The 21,518-nt window shown below is 27.1% G+C and overlaps 4 protein-coding genes across 5 annotated transcripts; 2 read left to right on the plus strand and 2 right to left on the minus strand.

Moving 5' to 3' along the window:
* Positions 1–1,984: 1,984 nt before the first annotated feature.
* On the minus strand, positions 1,985–9,249 carry LOC129613514 (cyclin-dependent kinase 12). 2 transcript variants are annotated; one of them, XM_055527622.1, is made up of 9 exons: positions 8,592–9,249; positions 8,380–8,499; positions 6,727–8,296; positions 6,451–6,631; positions 5,587–5,941; positions 4,599–5,519; positions 4,143–4,531; positions 3,505–3,978; positions 1,985–3,428 (listed from the first exon to the last, which is right to left on the minus strand). In XM_055527622.1, the coding sequence occupies exons 3-9, from the start codon at positions 8,258–8,260 to the stop codon at positions 3,305–3,307; spliced, it is 3,978 nt and encodes a 1,325-aa protein (XP_055383597.1). In that variant the 5' UTR covers positions 8,261–8,296; positions 8,380–8,499; positions 8,592–9,249; the 3' UTR covers positions 1,985–3,304. The 2 variants fall into 2 exon arrangements, with proteins under 2 accessions (XP_055383597.1, XP_055383595.1); XM_055527620.1 differs by having other exon boundaries at positions 6,685–8,296.
* Positions 9,250–10,865: 1,616 nt separating this feature from the next.
* On the plus strand, positions 10,866–14,194 carry LOC129613512 (serine/threonine-protein kinase PLK4). The gene is made up of 8 exons (XM_055527618.1): positions 10,866–10,998; positions 11,063–11,158; positions 11,221–11,974; positions 12,037–12,443; positions 12,508–12,890; positions 13,012–13,531; positions 13,586–13,717; positions 13,791–14,194. Exons 1-8 carry the CDS (start codon positions 10,963–10,965, stop codon positions 14,034–14,036), a joined length of 2,574 nt encoding a protein of 857 aa, XP_055383593.1. The 5' UTR covers positions 10,866–10,962; the 3' UTR covers positions 14,037–14,194.
* Positions 14,195–14,736: 542 nt separating this feature from the next.
* LOC129613585 (putative gustatory receptor 2a) lies at positions 14,737–16,591 on the minus strand (the record flags this gene model as incomplete). The annotated part of the gene is made up of 3 exons (XM_055527715.1): positions 14,737–14,878; positions 14,970–15,128; positions 15,812–16,591. Coding segments are annotated over 3 exons (1,008 nt in total), but the record flags the coding sequence as incomplete, so codon positions are not given.
* Positions 16,592–18,465: 1,874 nt separating this feature from the next.
* LOC129613525 (tRNA-dihydrouridine(47) synthase [NAD(P)(+)]-like) lies at positions 18,466–20,542 on the plus strand. The gene is made up of 2 exons (XM_055527631.1): positions 18,466–18,574; positions 18,629–20,542. Exon 2 carries the CDS (start codon positions 18,645–18,647, stop codon positions 20,358–20,360), a length of 1,716 nt encoding a protein of 571 aa, XP_055383606.1. The 5' UTR covers positions 18,466–18,574; positions 18,629–18,644; the 3' UTR covers positions 20,361–20,542.
* Positions 20,543–21,518: the final 976 nt, after the last annotated feature.

The following is a 21,518-nucleotide window of genomic DNA, read 5'->3' on the forward strand; positions in this document are numbered from 1 at the left end:
GTTTAATTTTAGGCATTTTATTTATTTTCACTCTATTTCCAAATAAAATTTTTTGTGCATGGTCACTTGTCGGGGAGAATCCAATAAATTTGGATCAGAAGTTATATCACATCGGTGGCAATCAATCAAACTATATTTCAAAGGAACAATTTGATCAAAAGCAGAACAGTTTAAAAGAAAGTAGTTCTGAAGAAAAAAGCATTTTATATGGCGGCAATACTTATTCTCATTCTACAATCAATAAACATCCCGAATTATATGAATTAAATACTATATTAAGTTTATTATCGATTTCAAATTCAATTTCATTAAACATCTTGTTAAATTTAATGACAACAATTGGTTTTGGTAACAATTACATAAGAAACATTGATATGGGATATTATAACTCTGTCTATGATGTTCATAATCTACTACATCATCAAACGCTAACAAATCAATATCGGAACAAAAATTACAATTTTTTACAAAATAAAGGTAACTCATCTGCATATTATCGTTTAATGAGAAAGTTACGATAATTTACGCAAAATATAATATTTGTAATATGTACATATTATACTAATAAATGAAAATAAATATTTTTGATTGTTAAATATGTATATGTATTTATTTGTATCGTAATGAGTGAATTTTGCTTAATTTAAGAAGTTCATTTTTTTCGTCAGAGATTAAATACTTCGTTGGTTTTCATTACAGGCCATTCACTTTTATAATGGTGGATCTATTAAAAGTTTTAATTTTAGTTATGAAATATCTGCGTCTACAAATACTGAAGATGGTACGAGTAAAAGAAAAAAATAAAATATATTTTATATTTTTACGTAATTACTTTTCTTTTAATTTTTATTTAAATGGTATTTATAATTTTTTTTTTTTTTGATTTTAGTTTATAAATATAATTTTTGTATTATTTACTTATACTGCTAAAGTAAATTAATTTAATATGAAATTTCATTAAGTTTCAAACATAATTATTTTGTGTATTTTTAATTCATTTTTTATTGAATTTATTTCTAAGATTTATTTTATACAATTCTACAAATTTATTATACAAGATTTAGTTCCTGTTTCATTTACATACATGTGTATTGCGTATGAATTTATGTATATACAATATTGTTTATGTTCTTTTATATTTATTATATTTTTTTATATGTAATTTTTTAAGAAATTTTGAAATAATATTATTAATTTTTGAACAAAACAAAAATTAAAAATATTTATGTATGAATTTAAATTTTTTTACCTAAGTTATACATTTTTCATGTATTTTTTAAAATTAAAGATTATATTTTTTTTTTTATGTTTAACTATTTATTTAAGTTTTCCTAAACCGTCCTAACTAAAATGGAAATTTGAATGCATTAATTTTTTTGTCTGTTATTGTTTTATTTATTTTTTGAAAGTTTTTCAGTCTCGCTCGAATATCAAATTAGCACTTACTTTTCTCCTAGTTTTAATGATTTTGTTATTAAATCAAAAAAAAAATATGATAAATCAATTTTTTTTTTTAAGAAAATAAGAATACTGATTATTTCGAAACCCTCGGTCTAATAATGCATATACAAGTGTTTATATTTTATCATAAAGGAATTTTTGTTAAACCTGGAAAATTACTATGTGGTCTCCATTTATAATGAATTAATTTTTAGTTAATTTTTTATAATGATAAATATAGCTTTATATCACTAAATACAAATAAGATTTTTTACAAAGGTTTGTTTTCCATTTGAAAGCAGATATAAGTAATTAGAAAATATGTGAATTTTTTTAGATATTCATTGTCCAATACAAAAAATAAAATTATAATTTTTAAAAAAGGAATTAAAATGATAAGGTAATCGAATTAAAATATGTAATTCTTTTTGGAATTATATACAAGGTTTGTAATTTTGAAATTATAAAATATTTTTTTTGAATTTCATAATATTGAAATGTTAGATTTAACCCCGTTAAACAGCTATGAAAAATATTTTTAGAAAATCTTTTTCTTTTTAAATTTTATGAACGTGATGCTCCTTAAAATTTTCATAAAGGACTACTTATGGCTTTTACGTGCACTAGTATAAATTTTATTTTGAAAAGTAAATTCTCTTGTAAGTCAGTTTATTAAAACAATTCGATTTTTTTTTATCAATTTTCGTCTTTCTATTTAAATATCTAAAATTTCCTACCAAAGAATTTCGAATAATATCACTAAGTTATTTCAGAAGTTATTGAAACAAAAAACTTAATTTTTTTTTATTAGTTTTATAAAATTTTGAAAAGAATTATTACATGTTTTTCTAGTTTATTTATTCTCTATAAATAACTAAAAATTTATTGCTCTATTTTCAATACATAATCATATAAGTAAATATAAATTTTAAATAATTTAATAACAAAACTAAATTATTCATGAAATCTGTTTTTTTTTTTTTTTTATTTTAAAGTTTTTGTTTGTGTTTCTTAATATAATTCAATTATTAGTTTCATATTTTTATACAATTGAATTGTTTTATAAATTATAACAAAAACAGCAAAAAAGAAAAAAAAACAAACACTATTTAAGAGGATTATTAAAAAATAATTAAGAAATAAAACTCGCATAAAATTATCTTAATGTTTATTTAAATAAACTACCTCAAATTTATATGGATAAAACAGTAAAAAATTTTTGAACACCATACGCAAATTTAAAATTTTTACTTGATTGGCCGTCTCTCTCCATGTGGTAAAATTGCAATTGATCCATATTATATGTGTGTTGATTTTTAAGTTTTTGTTAGTGCTAAAATTACTACAACTGATTTAATAGCTTATGAATTTATTTGAATAAAAAGTCCTAAATTTTTTAATTAAAACTTCAGTAGTTTAAAAGATTGTAAGTCAAATGGGAATATTTTAATTTTTTTTAATTTTTTAAGCTATACCTTTTACTTTTTTAATTTTTACATTGAAATGTCGCATTATAAGGGAAAAAAAAATAATTTTTGTTTTTCAATTTTTTTTTCTTTTTTCAAATATATTTCTGTTATAATTTATTTATATAGAGAATAAAACTATTTTATAGCTAAAGTATATTACCTCTAGATTTATCAAAAGAAATAAAAAAAGAAGAAATTCTTAAACAAAATTGATTACTCCTTTTGCTTGTGGAAAAATTTTTTATAAAGAGTTTTTAAATCTTTATTTATTATTTTTCTTTTGTCTTATTATGGAATCCATATCACTTTTTTTTTAGTTTTTTTTTGTTTGTTTTATAATAATAATTATAATTCTTAACTTAGAGTTTAAATTAATATTAATTATTAATTTTCAATTAGTTATTGTTGACACTACCAACGACTGCACTAGCTGATTCTTGTTCCCTTAATAAACGTCGCCTTTTCTTACTCCATAATTCATGACAATCTTGCCACGTTGGCAATTTTGGAATAGGCATTCTATTAAAATAAATAAATAAAATAATTCAAAAATGTAAGTTTATGTTTAAAAGCTAATGTGATTTCATTAACTCACTCTTCAGGTCGAACATTTTTAAGCCATGGAGATTTTAAAGCGTCTTCTGCTGTTATTCTTTTATCTGGATCCAAATCTAGCATTTTATCTAACAAATCTAATGCTGAATTTGGCATAAAATCAAAATCTTCCCTCAAACGCCTTCGGTATTGTTTTTTAGGTTTTAATGTATGGAATAACGGTAATTTAATAATATTTGGCCAAACTGCAGGCACAGGTGTACCACATACTTTGGATATTGTTTCTAATTGTGCCATTTCAGCATTCGCTTGGAACAATGGTCTTTTCAAAAATAATTCACCTAATATGCAACCACAACTCCAAACATCTATTGATGGTCCATAACGTTCTTCACCCAATAAAAGTTCGGGTGGCCTATACCATAATGTGATAACTTTATTAGTATATGGCCGTTCTCTGTCTTCAGCGTTATAAAGGCGGGCTAATCCAAAGTCAGCTAATTTAACTTCACCCCTAAAAAATATAAAAGTTATTCATTTTTAATTAAAGCTCTTACAATAATTATACATATAAGCTTAGATTAAAGTAAATATTTTTACTCACATTCTTATGTCAAAGAATGTGAGTAAAAATATTTACTTTAAGGTTAAATTAGTTCGCAATTTTTTCAAACTTACTTGTTGTTCATTAATATATTTGAGCATTTAATATCTCTATGCAAAAAATTTTTTCTGTGACAATAGTTTAGTCCATCTAATAACTGACGCATTATACTGGCATTGTTATCTTCTGTGAAGTCAACCATACCAGATTCCAATAGACCCATCAAATCATGGTCCATATATTCGAAAACTAAATAAAAGGAACCTTTATCCTTTCGAAATTCTAAGGCATCTTGTTTATCGGTAACGATCTCCCGCAAATTAACAATATTTTTGTGATTAAGTTGACGTAAAATTTTTATCTCACGCACAGCTGTAATAGGAAAGCCTTCCTTTTCATGCTCTAAACGCACTTTTTTTAAAGCAACCATTTCATTCGTATGATTGTCACGAGCCTTGTACACCTATTTTTTTACATAATAAACATACTTGCATTTTATAAAATAACCACAAATTTTCAAAATTTCTTACCTGGCCGTAAGTACCTTCACCAATCTGGGCAATTACTTCAAAAACATCTACACACCTTTCTCCCCAATCGCGTACAGCAGCTCTTGATGATCGCCTGTTTAAAATTGTTGGTCGCTTTTTCCTAATCATTGCAGATGTATTTTGCTTGTTGTTTGCGCTGTTGTTGCCGCTACAAACAATTGATTTGCAATCATTACTTTTCACTCCGCTGGATTGGCCTAAATCATCTGGACTACCAATGAATTCATAATCGTCGCCACTTAAATCTTCTCCGCCTGGTACCACAGGCGGCATTGGTAAATTTAAGAGACCTTTTTTTGCTGGATTCGTTGATATATTGTTATTAATTGCTATTGAACTAACTTTTGACAAAATTTCTTTTGCATTTTCTTTAAAATCATCATCTTGATGAGGAGGACTTGGTGTAGGCGCATTAACAAAGTCTTCTACATTTACACCTGGTGGCATAGGTAAAGTTGTAAGACTACCTTTCAAAATTTTTGCTTTGGTTTCATTATTATTATTTTCTACAGAATGTACAACTTTGCTATTGTTATTTATATTTATGTTTGAACTATTAGTACCAGCACAATTTGGATAATCCACAATATTTGTGGATATTTTAATTGTGGTGGAAAATGATGAATCAGTCACATCTTTAAGGCTCTCGATATTAGATGTGATTTGCGGGTTACTTGTTTCAGATTTATCCTCGTTCACTTGGCTTGAAATATGAACATTAATAATTTCGGATGATTCAGTTTTGGGGTTTTCAGATGATTCATTTATATTTAAACCATTAACTAAGGTCGGTATTGTAGCTTTTGAACCTGTTAAATCAATCAGATCACCATGAATTGAATTGTTTTCGGTATTGCTAGGACCATTGCTATTGCTTTCTTCTTGTTTCTCAAGAATTTCCTAAAAATAAATCGAATTTTCAAGATTTAAAAAGAATCAATCCACTAATAATAATGAAAAAATTTACTTGCAGAGCTTTTTCTCTTTTATGTTTGTCTTTGACTAACTCAGCAAATAAGCTTGTTTCACTGATTTTTTTATTATATTCTAATCGCTTTTTCTTCATTTCTGCACTGCAGCTACTATTATTTGCCGGTGGAGTAGTTGGTGAATAACTTTTCGACCTCCGATACCGTGACGGTGGTGGGGATGGTGATATTAAATTACTTGAATAACGTGAACGTGGCGACCTACTGCGGGAAATTCGTTTGCCTGATTTTGAACGGTGATCTGGTGATGTGCTACTTATGATATGCTGACGTTTACTATGCTTTGATTTAGATTTAGATCTTTTTCGATGAGAATTGCTCGAACTTGGACTCCTGTAAGTTAGAAGATAACATTATGATTTTTTTACACTTTAAACTCAAAACTCTTTTTACTTAGTAAAACAAACATAAAAAAGCCGATTTGGGATTTTCTAAATATGTTTCAATTCAATATACAAAAACAAATTTCTTTTATCTTAAACGAAATATGATTTTAAATACATTGAACAAGTAATTATTTATACGATATATAACATATTTTTGTGAATCAAAACCAATTTACTTAAATGTTGTTACATTATTTAAGAAATTTTTATGATTGAGTATAAATTAAATGCAACAAATTAATTAGATTTCGTATGTTTTTAAAAATATATAAATTGTTTGTTTCACGAAAAACCTATAGAAGATATCGATAGACTGAAGATTCAGTTCATCTACTGATATTCATTTTTTTGGTTCAACTACACAATATTTTCGATAAGAAAAATCTTAGCAATAATATTTTTAATTAAACTAGCAGAAAAATACTTTAATTAAATAAAATTGCTTTTGCAATATACCTTGAATAACGTCGAGAATGTTTAGGTTCTTTGTACTTATCATAACCACTGCTGCGATATTCCTTTTCCCTTTTGCTACTAGTATAGTGATATTTAGATGAAGATTGTTCTACTCTCTCGTAAGTCATATCCCTTTTTCGACGTTTATGTGGCGGCGAATTTTGATGATAACTGCTACGATCTACAAAAAAAGTTTGTATGTTAAATTAATTTGTTATGAATTTTAAATAATACCAGGAGAAATCGGCTCAGGATTAACACGCCTACTTGAATTACCAATTTCAACTTGCGTGTGATGATAGTGTGAGTTATTATTGCTGCTACTGCTTCCATGATTTCCATGGTGACGAGATGTCGACGTTACACCCGACCCTCCTCCTAAAGAATGTCGTGTGTAATGATCATTAATAGGACTTAGGTAACTTTTGGAACTTTTTCCTGCTGATCCACTGTGGTGACCCATAGGAGGGGGAGGCGTATGAGGAGAAGCAATACCATAACTGCCTCGCAATTTTCCTCCACCAACGGATTGATTATTACCACCAGATGCAATTAGATTTCTCATTGGTGGTGTCCTATGATGATGCATATGGTGCGAATGCATATGTAAAGGCGGCGTTGTGGGCCGCCCTATACCTCCAACATTACTAACACTATTTGCACTTCGGTGATGATGAGAAGAGCTACTACCACCGCCTATTGAAGAAGATTCTTGATAATAACTTATATTACTATTGGGCCGCAGTGGAGGAGGAGGCGTACCAATAGAAACTGGACTCACGTCTTTAGTTGGAGTATAAGTAGAATATGATGGAGACTTAGGACCACAACTCATTCTTTTGCTTAAAGGGGGCGGAGTAAAATTTTGATCTAAAATTGAATCGTTATCAGATATGCTTTCGATGCTTGAAATTGATTTTTGTCGCTTTTTCTTGCTCTTTTTTGATTTCTTTTTTTTATGTTTCATTTTTTTGTCCTTCTTTCTTTTTTTACGCTTTCGGCTGATTTCTTCTAATTCTTCTTCATCCTCATCGTCTAAATCAATGCTGGCTTCAGAAATACTGAAATCATCATCTAGCATGCATCCATTTCCACTAGACATGTCAGCATTACTGGAATGATCTGCACTATTTGTCAGACTAGAACCTTTATTGTTTATAATGTTACCATTTCCAGCAATATTTATATTTCTATTGTTTCTTTCAATACTTTTGTTTGTGCTTAAACTAATAACACTTTTTTCGTTCAAAATTTGGATAGACTTATTTGATTTGTATTGTGCTCCAATAATAATTCTTTCCCCACTTTGCAATGTAGATGAGTTTGATGAAGAATTTATGGGAGATCCTACTACTCCAATGATTCTACGTATCTCACTAGGTGACATTTTCGCAATGCTATTTTCGTCAAAATGTTGTTCTTCTTCATCATCTTCATTTTCCTGTAAACTTGATGGTGTTCTTCGTAATGTTATATTACAAGATCCTGTACTATTACTAATTTGTGAAAATGAATTTTGCACAATCGTTGACGTAGAAGAACCCATATTATGATGTCCTGTCATATTATTAGGATTATTAATATTTGCTGTCATCAAATTCGAACGATTTGATAGTCTTTCTAAGGCTGTGTCACTTTCTTCAGTATGTATTTCACCCGCTTCTGGATCAGAAAAGTCTTCTGAACTAACATCAGAATATTCAACAATTGGATGTATTGGTGGTGGTGGTATGTCGCGATTTCTTTTAAACTTCTTTGATTTTTTAATATTCCTTTGTAAGTTTTTATGATTTCTATTATATTTATCCATTATTTTTTAATTGTAATTTTGCTTAAAATTTTCAATCTAAAATAAAGAAAATTAAGTTTTTTACACAAGTCATCAAACAAAGTAACAATTCACAAAGTGATGAATTTGTTTTAACATACCTCTTCGATTTAATTACGATTGAAACTTTCAATGAAAAAATCTATGTGGTAAATGACATAACTATAAATTAGTCCTTAATGTTAAGAAACTGTTTAAATTTTGGAGTTTACCAAAGTTTCCTTTAAAAAAAACACAAAATAATGATATCAAAATAAAATAATTTTGATTTAAAATTTTTATAATTTTTTACCTTGTTGAAACCTTTACATACCTATTCAGAGTTCCAGTTTTCAATTCAAATAAATCAAAAATTGAATTCAGCTTTTTTATTTACAAAAAATGAATTTTATTTAATGTAAATATAAAACTCGTATTATCAAAACTCTTTTCAAATAAATTTTTTAAAGTTTTAATATATTTAAAACAATATTTTTTTGGCACTTTTTCATTGAATTCGATATTTAATCACACACTTTCCAATATGTACTACCGACACACTAGACATTTGTTCTAAATGAGGGCAATTTTTTTTTCGTCAGTCGAACAACTTTTATATTTACCCAAAAATTCTTTAAAATTCACTTTCGTATTATTCGCACAAAATTCATTGTCTTAATAAAATCTTTTTTAAAGTTAAATTTTTTCTTTTTTACCTCATTGTAATCTGATCAATTTTTTTTTATTTTTATAGTTATATTGCGATATCTTTGACTATTTCAGCATTATAACGTAATTATTATTACTTATTGATACATTTGTGTAGTGCATAATTGAAAATCTTTCTAATGAAAAAACATTACATTTTAAGAAAAGGTAGCTTTTCTTATATTTTACATGAAAATAAAAAGATTTTTAATCATATATGAACAGAATTTCTTTTTATATTACGAGTAATATGCAATTTCTGCGATGGATGCCGTGCTGTATAATTCGTATGGTCACGATCAAAATCAATCAAAAGTATAAAATGTCATCTACAGTCTTGCCATTCTTCCAGAAAATTGAATAGAGAAGAAAAGGATTTCAATGAAATTTATATTAATCACAAATAAAAAGTTTATAAATTTTTTTTCCATGTGTTAAGTTTTTTCTTAATTATTAATATAGGATAATATTTTTAATAAATAATTGGGATTACACAAGCATAACAAATATGGAAGAAAAATTTTAAAATTTGGCAATACTCAAGCTATGTCAAATTTTTATAGAGATATGTATTAATATGTATCTATTTTTAAGTTTTATGTATAGAACTATTATATAGTAAAGTTACTAGCAAGAAAGAGATGATTGAAAATTTCGTTTGTCAAAATAGCTATTAAACAATTTTTGAAGTTTTTTAGAATACGTTTGTTTGTTTCCGGAAATTTATTAAATTTTTGCAAGAAAATGCTTGTTTTCGAAGAAAATTTGAGTTTTATTTAAAGAGGAAACTCGGAAATAAAAAACTTCTTTCAAATCTCTTTTATTACAAATTATCGAATATAAATTTGTTAGCAAAATATTTTTTATTTTCTTCAAAAAATGAACTAGATGCTCTTATTTTGAGTTTAGAGAAGAATTGAACAACATATATGTAGTAATAGAATAGAGTAATTTCTAATTTTGAGGTCATATTTGAGGTTAGATTATGTCGAACATACAAATTGTGCCAGCATAACTGATTCCTAATATTTTTAAAATTTGTATTGGTTCTTCTTTTTTCCGAATTGAACACAACTCAGCGAAAAATAGAAAATTGAATACATATAAGTGAAAATATAAAATTTTGTTATTCGATGTTTAATTTATTCAGTCTAATAATATTAATGTAAACGTTGCAGTATACAACGAAAAACAGCTGATATTTCGTCCTAAAAAAATGCATGTCGCATATACTTTATGTCAAAATATTTTAGCAAGTTTTTAAATTACAGCACGCGAAATACACGACAAACACGCATCACTTTTAAAACGCGTACAAAAAACTTTTTGTTTAATTTTTTTTTCATGTCAAGTTATTGCTACAAATTCTACAGAGATGTTTTGTATAAGGATATAGTTTTATTTCGTTTATTTTTCAATGGTAATTAAAAATTTTAATGGTAATATAAATTTTCTTTTTGAAATGGATATGGACAACATAGTTAATTAAGAATTACAAAAAGAATTAAGAATAAGATAATTAAATAAGCTTAATTAAATAAGCTTAATAAGAATTAATTAAATAATTAATTGAGATAAAATTATTATACTAATTAAATTAGTTTGAAGAATGAATAATCGTAGTTACACAATAACAAAAAATGTGTTTATTTTCAAATGAAATTTTCAAAAATACAACAAATGTAATTTTATTTTTATTGAAAAAGAGTGCAATAAAAAATTTTGTTCTTTCTAAACTTAAATTTGAAAAATTTATCCTTTTGTTCCAAAGTGACCGTAAACTGGCAAATGTCACAAAATGTAACCGGTGGAATGCTAATATAATTATTGAACGAGTTGTTTCGTTAAATGCTATTTTCTTTTAAAATTGGTCGGTTGACAGTTTACTGGGTAATGTAATAGCTCGTAAACAACCTAATTATTATTTATTTATTTTTTAATGAAAAAAAGTTGTTTCAAAGTATTATTTCCAAACTTTAAAGCTCTAAATTATAATAATGTCTTTTAAAGACTCCTTTGGTGAAACGATAGAGGTTTATAAACCTTTGCTTTTATATTTTTTATATTAAATAGATAACTAATTTTGTAAATTTTAAGGAATATGAAATTTTAAACTTGCTTGGTAAGGGAGGCTTTGCTTGTGTTTACAAAGCAAGATGCAAAAATACTAATCTGTTCGTTGCTATAAAAATGGTAAAAAATAATTTAATAACCCATGTATGTTGCACACAATTTCATTCTTTTCATGAAAATAGATCAACAAAAAACTGATGCAAGCAGCTGGCATGGTAGATCGTGTACGTCAGGAAGTATCAATACACTCTCGACTGAAACATTCTTCTATTTTGGAGCTTTACACATTTTTTGAGGATTTCAATCACGTTTATTTAGTTCTGGAATTAGCTCATAACGGCGAGCTACAGCGATTTTTAAAAGATCATAAAAAGGTCTTAACAGAGTCTGAAGCTGCCGAAATTATGCAGCAGGTTGTTTCTGGTCTTCTCTATTTGCATTCTCATAAAATATTACATAGAGATATGTCATTATCTAATTTACTTCTTACTAAAGACATGCAAGTAAAAATTGCTGATTTTGGATTAGCCACACAGCTTGCACGACCTGACGAAAAGCATATGACAATGTGTGGTACCCCAAATTACATCTCACCAGAAGTTGCATCAAGATCATCACATAGCTTGCCAGCCGACATTTGGGGCTTAGGTTGTATGTTTTACACTTTACTTGTTGGCCGACCTCCGTTTGATACTGAAGGAATAAAGTCCACGTTAAATAAGGTTGTTTTAGCCGAATACGATATTCCGAACTTTTTATCAAATGAAGCTCGAGATTTAATTGACAAGTTTTTAAAGAAGAACCCTGCTGAAAGAATTAAATTAGAACATGTACTGCGTCACCCCTTTTTTTTAAAGCATCAAAAACTTCAAAGCTGTGACACTTTCAAAAATTCCGTAGCTTTGAGTGATAGTGGAATCAATACTTTCTCCAGTGGTACGTATTTAATTTTTTGTAAATAACAATTTTTTAATTTAATTAAAAATTCTGTATCTTAGAAAGAAGTCATCGCTCTACTAGGTCCAGATCAGCAGACAGATTCGGGGACTTAAAAGGCGATTATAGAAACGAGAAAGAAGTTCACCCAAGACATATCCATCCAAGTTTTGGGTTGGATCACCAACTTCATCAGGACAAAAAAGAGACCCAAGATTTCATTCTTAATTCATTGCATAATGAATGTTGCACTACAACGAAACAAACAATGGATCATCAGTTTTGTACAGAACAGAGTTCTAAACTTTTATTTGATATTCCTAACAGTAATTCTTCACAAAACTCCTATAAGTTCTTAGAAGACGTAAAATATCAAAAAAGTATTCTTGACGATGGTTACAGTAGCAATAGTATAAATCACAAATTATTTACATTTAAAGAAGAGGAATATAAGGAGAACCTTTTCCATGTAAGTTTAAATATTTATGATTTTTATGACTGTTTCAGGAATTTTTTTATCATTCTTATTAAAGAAATATGAAAACCAGTTGGATAATATTCAAGTTCTATGTGAAGATAACTTGTTTAAAAAAAATCTATGTGAAATAAATCATGACAACAAGGTTTCTGATGCTGATCAAATAGATAATCATAATTTTTTAATAAGTGGTCCAGCTTTTAGAGGACTTAAAGAAAACTTTGAGGCGAAAATACCAGTTCCACATTTATCAACAGAACGACTGCAGCAAACAAGGCATAAAACTAAAAATGCTGTTATGAGTATAACAGAGGACGGTGAAGTTGTTATTGAATTTTTGAAATATAAACGTAACATTCATGAAGAAAGGGTAATAGATGTTTGCTGGATATCAAGTGATGGAATGAGGATAATTATTTATCAACCGAACGAAGGAAGGTAGTGAATCTATATTTCATTTGAATAAATTGCTATTAAAATTGTATAATAAAGTATTATATAAATATAGTTCATATACAAGATTATTTTCTTGCAAACTAAATATACGTATTGTTTTAAGGGGTATACCTGTGTTGGATAAACCTCCTCCGAAATCATTTTCAAATGGTACAAAAGAAACTTATAACTACAATGAATTACCATCAAAGCATTGGAAAAAATACATTTATGCTGCACGATTTGTAAATCTCGTCAAAAGAAAAACTCCAAAAGTAACTTTCTACAATTCTGAAGCCAAATGTCAGCTTATGGAAAATTTGGAAACTTTTGAGATGTTTTTTTGCAATGGTGCTAAGATAATACGATCAGAAAATGATGTAATAAAATTAACTGATGAGCATGGATTGGACTTTAATATTGATTATACGCATATACATAATCCTGATATAAAACGGTTACTTAAACAGTATAACACGTGTTTTAATCACTGCAAATATATCGAAAGAGTTTTAAGTCAAATACCCGGGACTGGAGCGTGCTTTCCTGTAATTATTGGTAGGAAAACATATGTGGAACTAAGGGGATCATCTGGAAATGTAAAAGAAAATTCAAATATATATCAAACACCCAAATCACGTGACGTAATTTTATCATATAATTTTTTAAAGCATTTTAACTCAATTTATCAAATATAGATATCATCAATTGATTTTACAATGAGTGCATCGTCATCTCTCCAGTCAACGGTATCAACAAGCCGGAAGCCTTTCAATTCAAACATACCAATCAAAAGTTCGAACATTCCAGGAATTGGAAGGGCAGTACAGGTATAAATCGTTTTATATTTTGATTATTTTTTTTAGGATTATGATTTTTAATGATAAGTCGTTTTTAATTTAGTTGTCGCAAGGAGTTGTGGAAATACAATTCTATGATTCAACAAAATTATCAGTTATTCCAACAAGCATAGGTGGTGGCATTACTTTTACGAACTCAAATGGTTCTAGTACGCATTATGCAAATGTTGAAAATCTTCCAAAATTAGTTAGAGAAAAGTATTCAAATGTGCCTACCGTTATAAAACATTTAAAATGCAACGAAACCAAAGTTGTTGTAAGCGATTACAAAATTAAACATTTGAGATAGTTGCAATGAAAAATTTATTGACACTAGTTTATAGAAAATAGAGATGACTAGGTACACCAGGTTTGCTATTTAGTGATAACAAATTTTGAAATATGTACAATACTTTCATATTTTTATATTTTATCATTAGTTTATATTTTTCATTATTTATTTTCATTAAAAAGTACAATTTACATAATGTAATATATTTAATAAATTAAATTTGTATATTAACAGGCATGCTGATAATTTTTTTTAATGAATTTGATTAATATCATAATATGGCAATACTGAATTGTATTTTTGTTAAAATAGGAAAATAAAATATAATGCCAATTATAAAAACTATTATAATATTTACATCATTTTAATGCCGTTTTTAAACTGTATACGAGAGTTTAAATTTTACAATGAAAGTAAAAGCTCCATAAGAATTTTAAACTGCAATAGCGATTAACGATTGAAACGGTAGCGATTTGCATCGATATTATACAAACCTGATGTTAAAATTAAATTTTGTACCAACAGATTAGTCACACACAATAAATATGGACGTGCAAACAGTTTTATTATGGATAGGATTATTTGAAAATGTTATTTCAAATCAAACATATTTGTTATTTTAAAATTTTTTATTATTTGGAATAAATATGGTATTTACATAACAAAGGCTAGTAAAAACCAAAATTACATACGTATGTATGTATGTCTGTCAGTACGCCTGAGTGTAAATTAATGGACATCGTGCATTTTAATTTAAAACATTACCAAAGAAGAGTTCAACTGTTTTTTTTTTACATTGTTCTTTCACTTAATAAAAATTGAATCAAAATTACTAAATATGTCACAGTAGCAGCAGCCATCTGAAATAAACAAAAGTTTTACATTAAAAAACATTACAGCATGTTAAAGTTATGTATGTATGCATGTATAAGACAAAAATTTCCTTCTTACACTTCCCAACAAGTTAAAATTAATGTTAAAAAATCCGTTTGCTGTTATAGAGATTGGCTCATGAATTATTTGTAAAGAAAATTCACTTATTAAAGCATTATATTTCTCGTTTTCATTGCTTTTTTCCAATTTGTTAACTAAATTTCCTGTCCGCTCTCCCTATATTTATAAAAAAAAGCCTTAATATTGTCATCAAATTTTCTACATATTATATGGAATATAGTCGGCCTAGAAAAAAAAAACTTGTATCTTTTTTGGCGAAACTTTATATGAATGTATATACTGTATTTTTTACTTTAAAACATCTTTTTTTCAAATTTTTATTAATGTTTAATTAGAACACTGAATTTTTTAGCTTCATTTCAAGAAATTACAAGAAATATAAATATCATACGTAAAAAAATATTGTAAAAGAAAAGAATACACCAAAAATAAAAACAATTAGGTCGAACCTTAAATTTTTATTTAAATAATTTATTTTTATTTAATAAAGACATAAGAATTCCGAGCTCTGAAAATGTAATGAATTTAATAAGAGGCTTCTATACTTTTTAATCTTCAACAAAATTCAAGAATATTTTTTCGAATCACACTTGCCTAAATTCGCGTTACAAATAAAAAATTATGTACAGGTCAAAATTAAAAATTTATCTTCTATAAATTATAAAATAAGTATACTGTTAGAACGATTATTTTACTACTCAAAATTTTGTATAGGAAAATAAAAAAAAAACACAATTTAAATATGTAGATTATAAAAAGTAAGTACACCTATGTGTAATAAATAAAAATTTATACATAAGTAGGTATCTATAAAAATTATTTCATGTTATAGTTTATACCTTATTTGAGCATTCTTGACATCCCCACGACAAATAGCCTATAATTAAAATTAACGGTAGCATTGTACCCAAACATTTCCATATCGTTTCTGGTTCTGCCATATTTTCAATTGCCATAAATAACCAATACGCATTACTCGTAAAATCCAAAAAATACGATGTAATAATAGATAGTAATGACCAACCAAAGCATTCGTTAATCAAATTAACCGTATCCCATAGTCCATTATAAATATGCTTCAATGCCAAAATAGTTTCTATATTTTTATTAGATTTCATATTATTATTGTTTTCAATCAAAGAATTCACACTATCAATAGTGAAAATTCTTTTTTTGTAATTATACTGTTCTTTAATGAAATTTAATAAAATTTCATTTAAAATATCAAATCGTTCATTTACTAATATTATATATGAAAAACATTGAATAACACGTAATCTTAATGATTGTACTGTAAAAAAGGAATACCAGTAAACCGTGTTAAAATTCGTTCCTATAATAAAATTAATTAAAATTAACATATTTAGAATTAATATAGTTAAAATTATTGATATTTTATTTAGTAAATGAACTCGAATATTTCGCAAATTCACGGTACGATTTAATTTTGTTTTAAAATCATTATCAATTTCGTTATAACTTGTAAAAATTTGAAATTGTTTTTCTTTTGTTAGAATGGATTGAATTATAGTTGTAATATGTGCAACACTTTGAGATACAAATACTAGACCACTAACTAAACTTGACAATTTACTATCTTCAAAAACATTTTTAACGAAAAATGCTATTATAAAAATAAACGTGATTAAAATTATTAAAAATATAGAATGAAAATTAAGAATAGTCTGAATTTTGTGATGAACTGAAAAAGGTGAAAAACCGAATATTTTCAATATAATGAGAAAAATTGGTATGTTAAAAACGATAGAATTCATTTTTTGAGTATCCGTCATATTTTGAATATTTGTTCAAGCTAATAAGAAATTAAAACTATTATGTAGTTTTAAAAACATATTCCAATGTTAAATTATTTTAACTTTATTAAATATTAAAAAAGAAAATGAAATTAATTTGATAATGAGTTTTGACTTAGTGTCTAGGAATGAAAAGGTGCTACCTATTTGCATACATCAATCAATTATTTTTTTTTTTCTTTGCTTTTTAAAATTATTATTTTTCATTAAACTTAATCGATTTTTATATTATATAAAGTAGGTTTATTGTAGCCAACACAAATTTTTTATGTTATGTTAGATAAGTGCACATATTATGATTGATGCGTGTATGTGTCGGATACATAAGTTATTTTACATACATACGTATATCCCGAATAACATTTCATTCGTTTTTTCGCAAAAAAAAAAAACAAAAATTCAAAAGTTACCGGTGCCCACGGTGGTTGTAATTGCTCAGTCGACAGTTACCGCAACAAAACTGTTTCAGTATCTTTTAATTTTTGTACAATAATTTCCTATGCCTTATGAGATTAACATAAAATATCACCATTTCTAACCAAAAATTTACTAAGTTTAGCAAGAAACGGGATCGAACACGAGGTCGCTTCGTGCTAAATTTTAAAAAAACTTAGTTTATAAATTTAAAAATAAAACACGATCAATGGTTTTTTTCTTTTAATAAATTTATTTCCCTTAATAATTTCTATCAAAAAATGTTGTATAACGAATAAAATTTATATTTTATTCGTTATAAATATTTTTAATATTTATTTAAATATTTCTGCGTGTCGTACATTGTACATATGTAAAGTAATTTCAAATTTATCTACATATATTATATTTTATGTAATTGTACCTTATTACTTTAATATTAAATGTTATTATTGGTTACAAATTGTTACTCGGGATCTAGTCAAAAACATACATATCCTTTAGGTTATTTTTTAATTAAAGAAGGAGTTATATAAGTATTTCTGTAATTAATTTTGGTAAGTTCTAGATTTATCGACCTTATTCAATTTCAAAAAAATCGACCTTATTTGAATTTTTTCTTGGAAAATTTCAAAATTCACTAATTTATACGCATGCATGTATATATGTATTTTCATATTTATATATTCATATATGAAATGTATATTATATTTTCCTCATACGTAATACACTTTCAGTTACATTAAATACATATGTATGCACATACATATGCTTAAATTTAGTGTCTCTTTTACTGTTATATGAATATATAACATGAATTATTATAATAAATGAAACGGCAAAATTTACGGTTTAATCTTATAGTGTGATGGCAGTAGTATAGGTAATACCAAGGTTACTTATTGTTTTTTTTATAATTTTCGTCTTATTAATTTAAAATTTAACAATTCGTAACAAATTGTTAAATTTTTCTTCGAAAATGAGATAATTTCACTTTGATATACATATTACAGTAATCAAACCTGGGCGTATATTATATCTTAGATTTTGCTGTATATGTAAACAGTACCTTTTGAGTAATAGTTTATTAAAGTTGACTTACAAAATACCTACCACCGCAAAAATAAAAATGGTTTTTAGAAAAGTACTGTTTTCAAATTTTGGTCGAAAAATATTTTTTTTTACTGCCAGTCTAAGATTAATACGTCTATTGTTAGGACAAGAATTGTATTGTTCTCACGCATGATTGTCATTCTGTCATTCTAAGATCAGTTTGACAACTATTTGTTCGAAAAGTTTATTGTTTGTAAATACTGCACGTGGTAATTTTGTTAAATAACAAAATACTGCTCCTATTATTCTAAATTTTGATAAGTAATAATTTGTGCAATTTAATTCGTTATACATAATTAAATTATATCTTTGTAGATTTATCCTCATAAGGATGGATCCTGGCATTTGCTATATAAAAAAGCAATTTCTTTCAGAAAATGAATCTTACGAAAACGAAAAAACAAGTTTAAAAAGATGCTTAGATTTAGATGCGAATTCAAATGGCACAACAGAGACCAAAATTCAAAAACGGGAACATCCTAAAAAATTAAAAAGCAAAGGTATGAACAAAAGTCGTCCTGTATTCAAAGAAGATAGAAGTACCGCCTTATGTAAAGTTTATGTTAATGGGCCAACAAATGATATCTGCGAATTTAAAAATTGCGTTTATTCCCATAATATAGAAGAATATATGAAAAATAAGCCAGAAGATATTTCCGAAGTTTGTTATGTTTATTCAGTTAAAGGGTTTTGTCCAAGAGGACTTACATGTAGATTTTCAAAGTCACACATAGATGAAAACTTTAACAACAAAAAAAGTGAATTCTTTGTTGAACCTTCAAATATTAGATCAAAAAATGGATTAACTAGTGACCTTCAAGTGAAATTGCGGAAATATAGTTATGATTTTTCAAAAGCTAAAAGCTTAGTAAAAGTATTTGATAAAAACGATGATCAGGCAGTTGGAGATCACTCAGAAAAAGACAATGTACGTGATACAAATAAATTGGTTGGATGCATCGTTGAAGACGAAAAAAGAAAATGCAAAAGTGAGAAGTTTCGTAACAAATTGTTTTTAAGTCCACTTACAACAGTAGGAAATTTACCATTTAGGAGAATATGCAAAGAATATGGTGCTGATATAACATGTGGCGAAATGGCTTGTTCAGTTCCTCTAGTCAAAGGATTATCGCAAGAGTGGGCATTGACAAAACGTCACGAATCCGAAGATATTTTTGGTGTGCAAGTATGTGGAAATTCTGCTCAAATAATAGCACAGTCAGTTCAACTTGTTAGCGAGAATGTTGACGTTGATTTTATTGATCTCAATATTGGTTGCCCAATTGATTTGATTTACAAGTCTGGCGGGGGTAGCGCTTTAATAAGAAGAACTAAACTTTTAGAAACTATTACCAGAAGTTGCAGCACACTATTAGAAGATATACCATTTACAGTGAAAACCCGAACCGGTATTTATGCCGATAAAAGCGTGGCTCACGAATTGTTACCGAAACTTGAAAATTGGGGTGCAGCTGCCATAACTTTACATGGACGCTCAAGGGAGCAAAGATATACTAAATTGGCGAATTGGGAATATATCGAAGAGTGTGCTCAAAAAGTTAATATTCCAGTAATTGGAAATGGCGACATAATAAATTTTTTAGATTACAATGAAAAAAAAGAATTGGCTCCACATGTGTCCTCAATAATGATAGGAAGAGGCGCCTTAATCAAACCATGGATATTCAAGGAAATTAAAGAGCAAAAACATTTCGACATAACAAGTTCGGACCGATTTGAGATATTAAAACGTTATACAAATTATGGGCTTGAGCATTGGGGTTCTGATACTAGAGGAGTTGAGACAACAAGGAGGTTTTTGTTAGAATGGTTATCCTTTTTATATCGGTACGTGCCATACAATTTAATTGAACATCCGCCCCAAAAAATTAATCAAAGGCCCCAAAAGTATTGTGGACGGGATGAACTTGAAACTCTAATGTCTTCGCCTAATTGTAGTGATTGGATAAAAATTAGTGAAATGTTGCTAGGAAAGGTTCCAGATGGTTTTCAGTTTTTACCAAAACACAAAGCTAATTCTTATTAGATTTTTTTTTTGTTCATTTTTGTTCTAATTTTAATATTTTTTTAAAATGCATTTTTACAGTAATTTTGTTAATATTATTTATTATCTTCAAAACATAATTTTTTTTTGTAATGTTGTAATTAAAAACTGCCAAAAAAAGATCCCTCCGTTACGAGAAATGCAATTTTATCGCATCGGAAAAACATTATTAATAAGGAAATGACAATAGTCATCCTTAACTGTGCTCCAGCAGTTAAAGGATATAAATGAAGTTCCTGCAGTTATGATACAAGTATATGTGTATTTTACAAATCCTCTTCCCTAAAAATCTACCAGCTGACCCTTATTGGACTATGATCTATATGGACTGACTAAACTGTATAAACAGATGAGCACAAACATATTATGTATTTAAAATATTTTCTATACGCTTCAACAACTTTCATAATGCAGTTAGTACGCTGAATTTAAATTGTTATTTTCGAACAATAACAGTTTGCTAGTTTTGCAGATTTTTCAGTTTGAATTTATCTCACGTGTTCTATGTTAATATCTAAGTTATTACTGAATTATCGAAAATCCCTTGTAAAAAAATATAACGACTTTTTTACGAAAAATGTGAAAAATTTGAAAACTTAAGTATTTTAATTTAGAATGAAAGCTTGAACTCTACAACCTTATACATACTTATGTGTAGAATTACGAATACGATTTAAGCTGTGCACAGATCAATCCATTCATACATACATATGTATGTATATGTTTGTTTATTATATTATTTGCGATCGTAGTAAAGTAAAGCAATGTGAAAATAATAGGTGTAATTAAAGAAAAATACACTTATTTGTGTTTGTTTATTTCAAAAACATTTTTAGCAAATATTTAATAAAATTAACTTTAGGGTGCACTTGTATTTTTTTATTACTTCCAACTTAATACTTTTTTATAAGAAAGACATGTATTTTAATTTTTAAAGCCTAAGGGGGTTTTCGTTTATTCAGTTCTAGAATAGTTCTAACTTCTAGTATATTCGAAAAAACAGACTACACACACTTAAAATATAGATCGTTCGGAAATTACTGGCTGCAATAAAGTGCGTTCGGAAATTCACTATGCAATAAAGAAATGTTAAATATGTAGCGCACCTCTAGTATGAAATTTGTCGCTAACTCACAAAAT

Source organism: Condylostylus longicornis, unplaced genomic scaffold (genome assembly GCF_029603195.1).
Source record: "Condylostylus longicornis isolate FDR11 unplaced genomic scaffold, ASM2960319v2 ptg000084l, whole genome shotgun sequence".
NCBI classification, from domain to species: Eukaryota; Metazoa; Arthropoda; class Insecta; order Diptera; family Dolichopodidae; genus Condylostylus; species Condylostylus longicornis.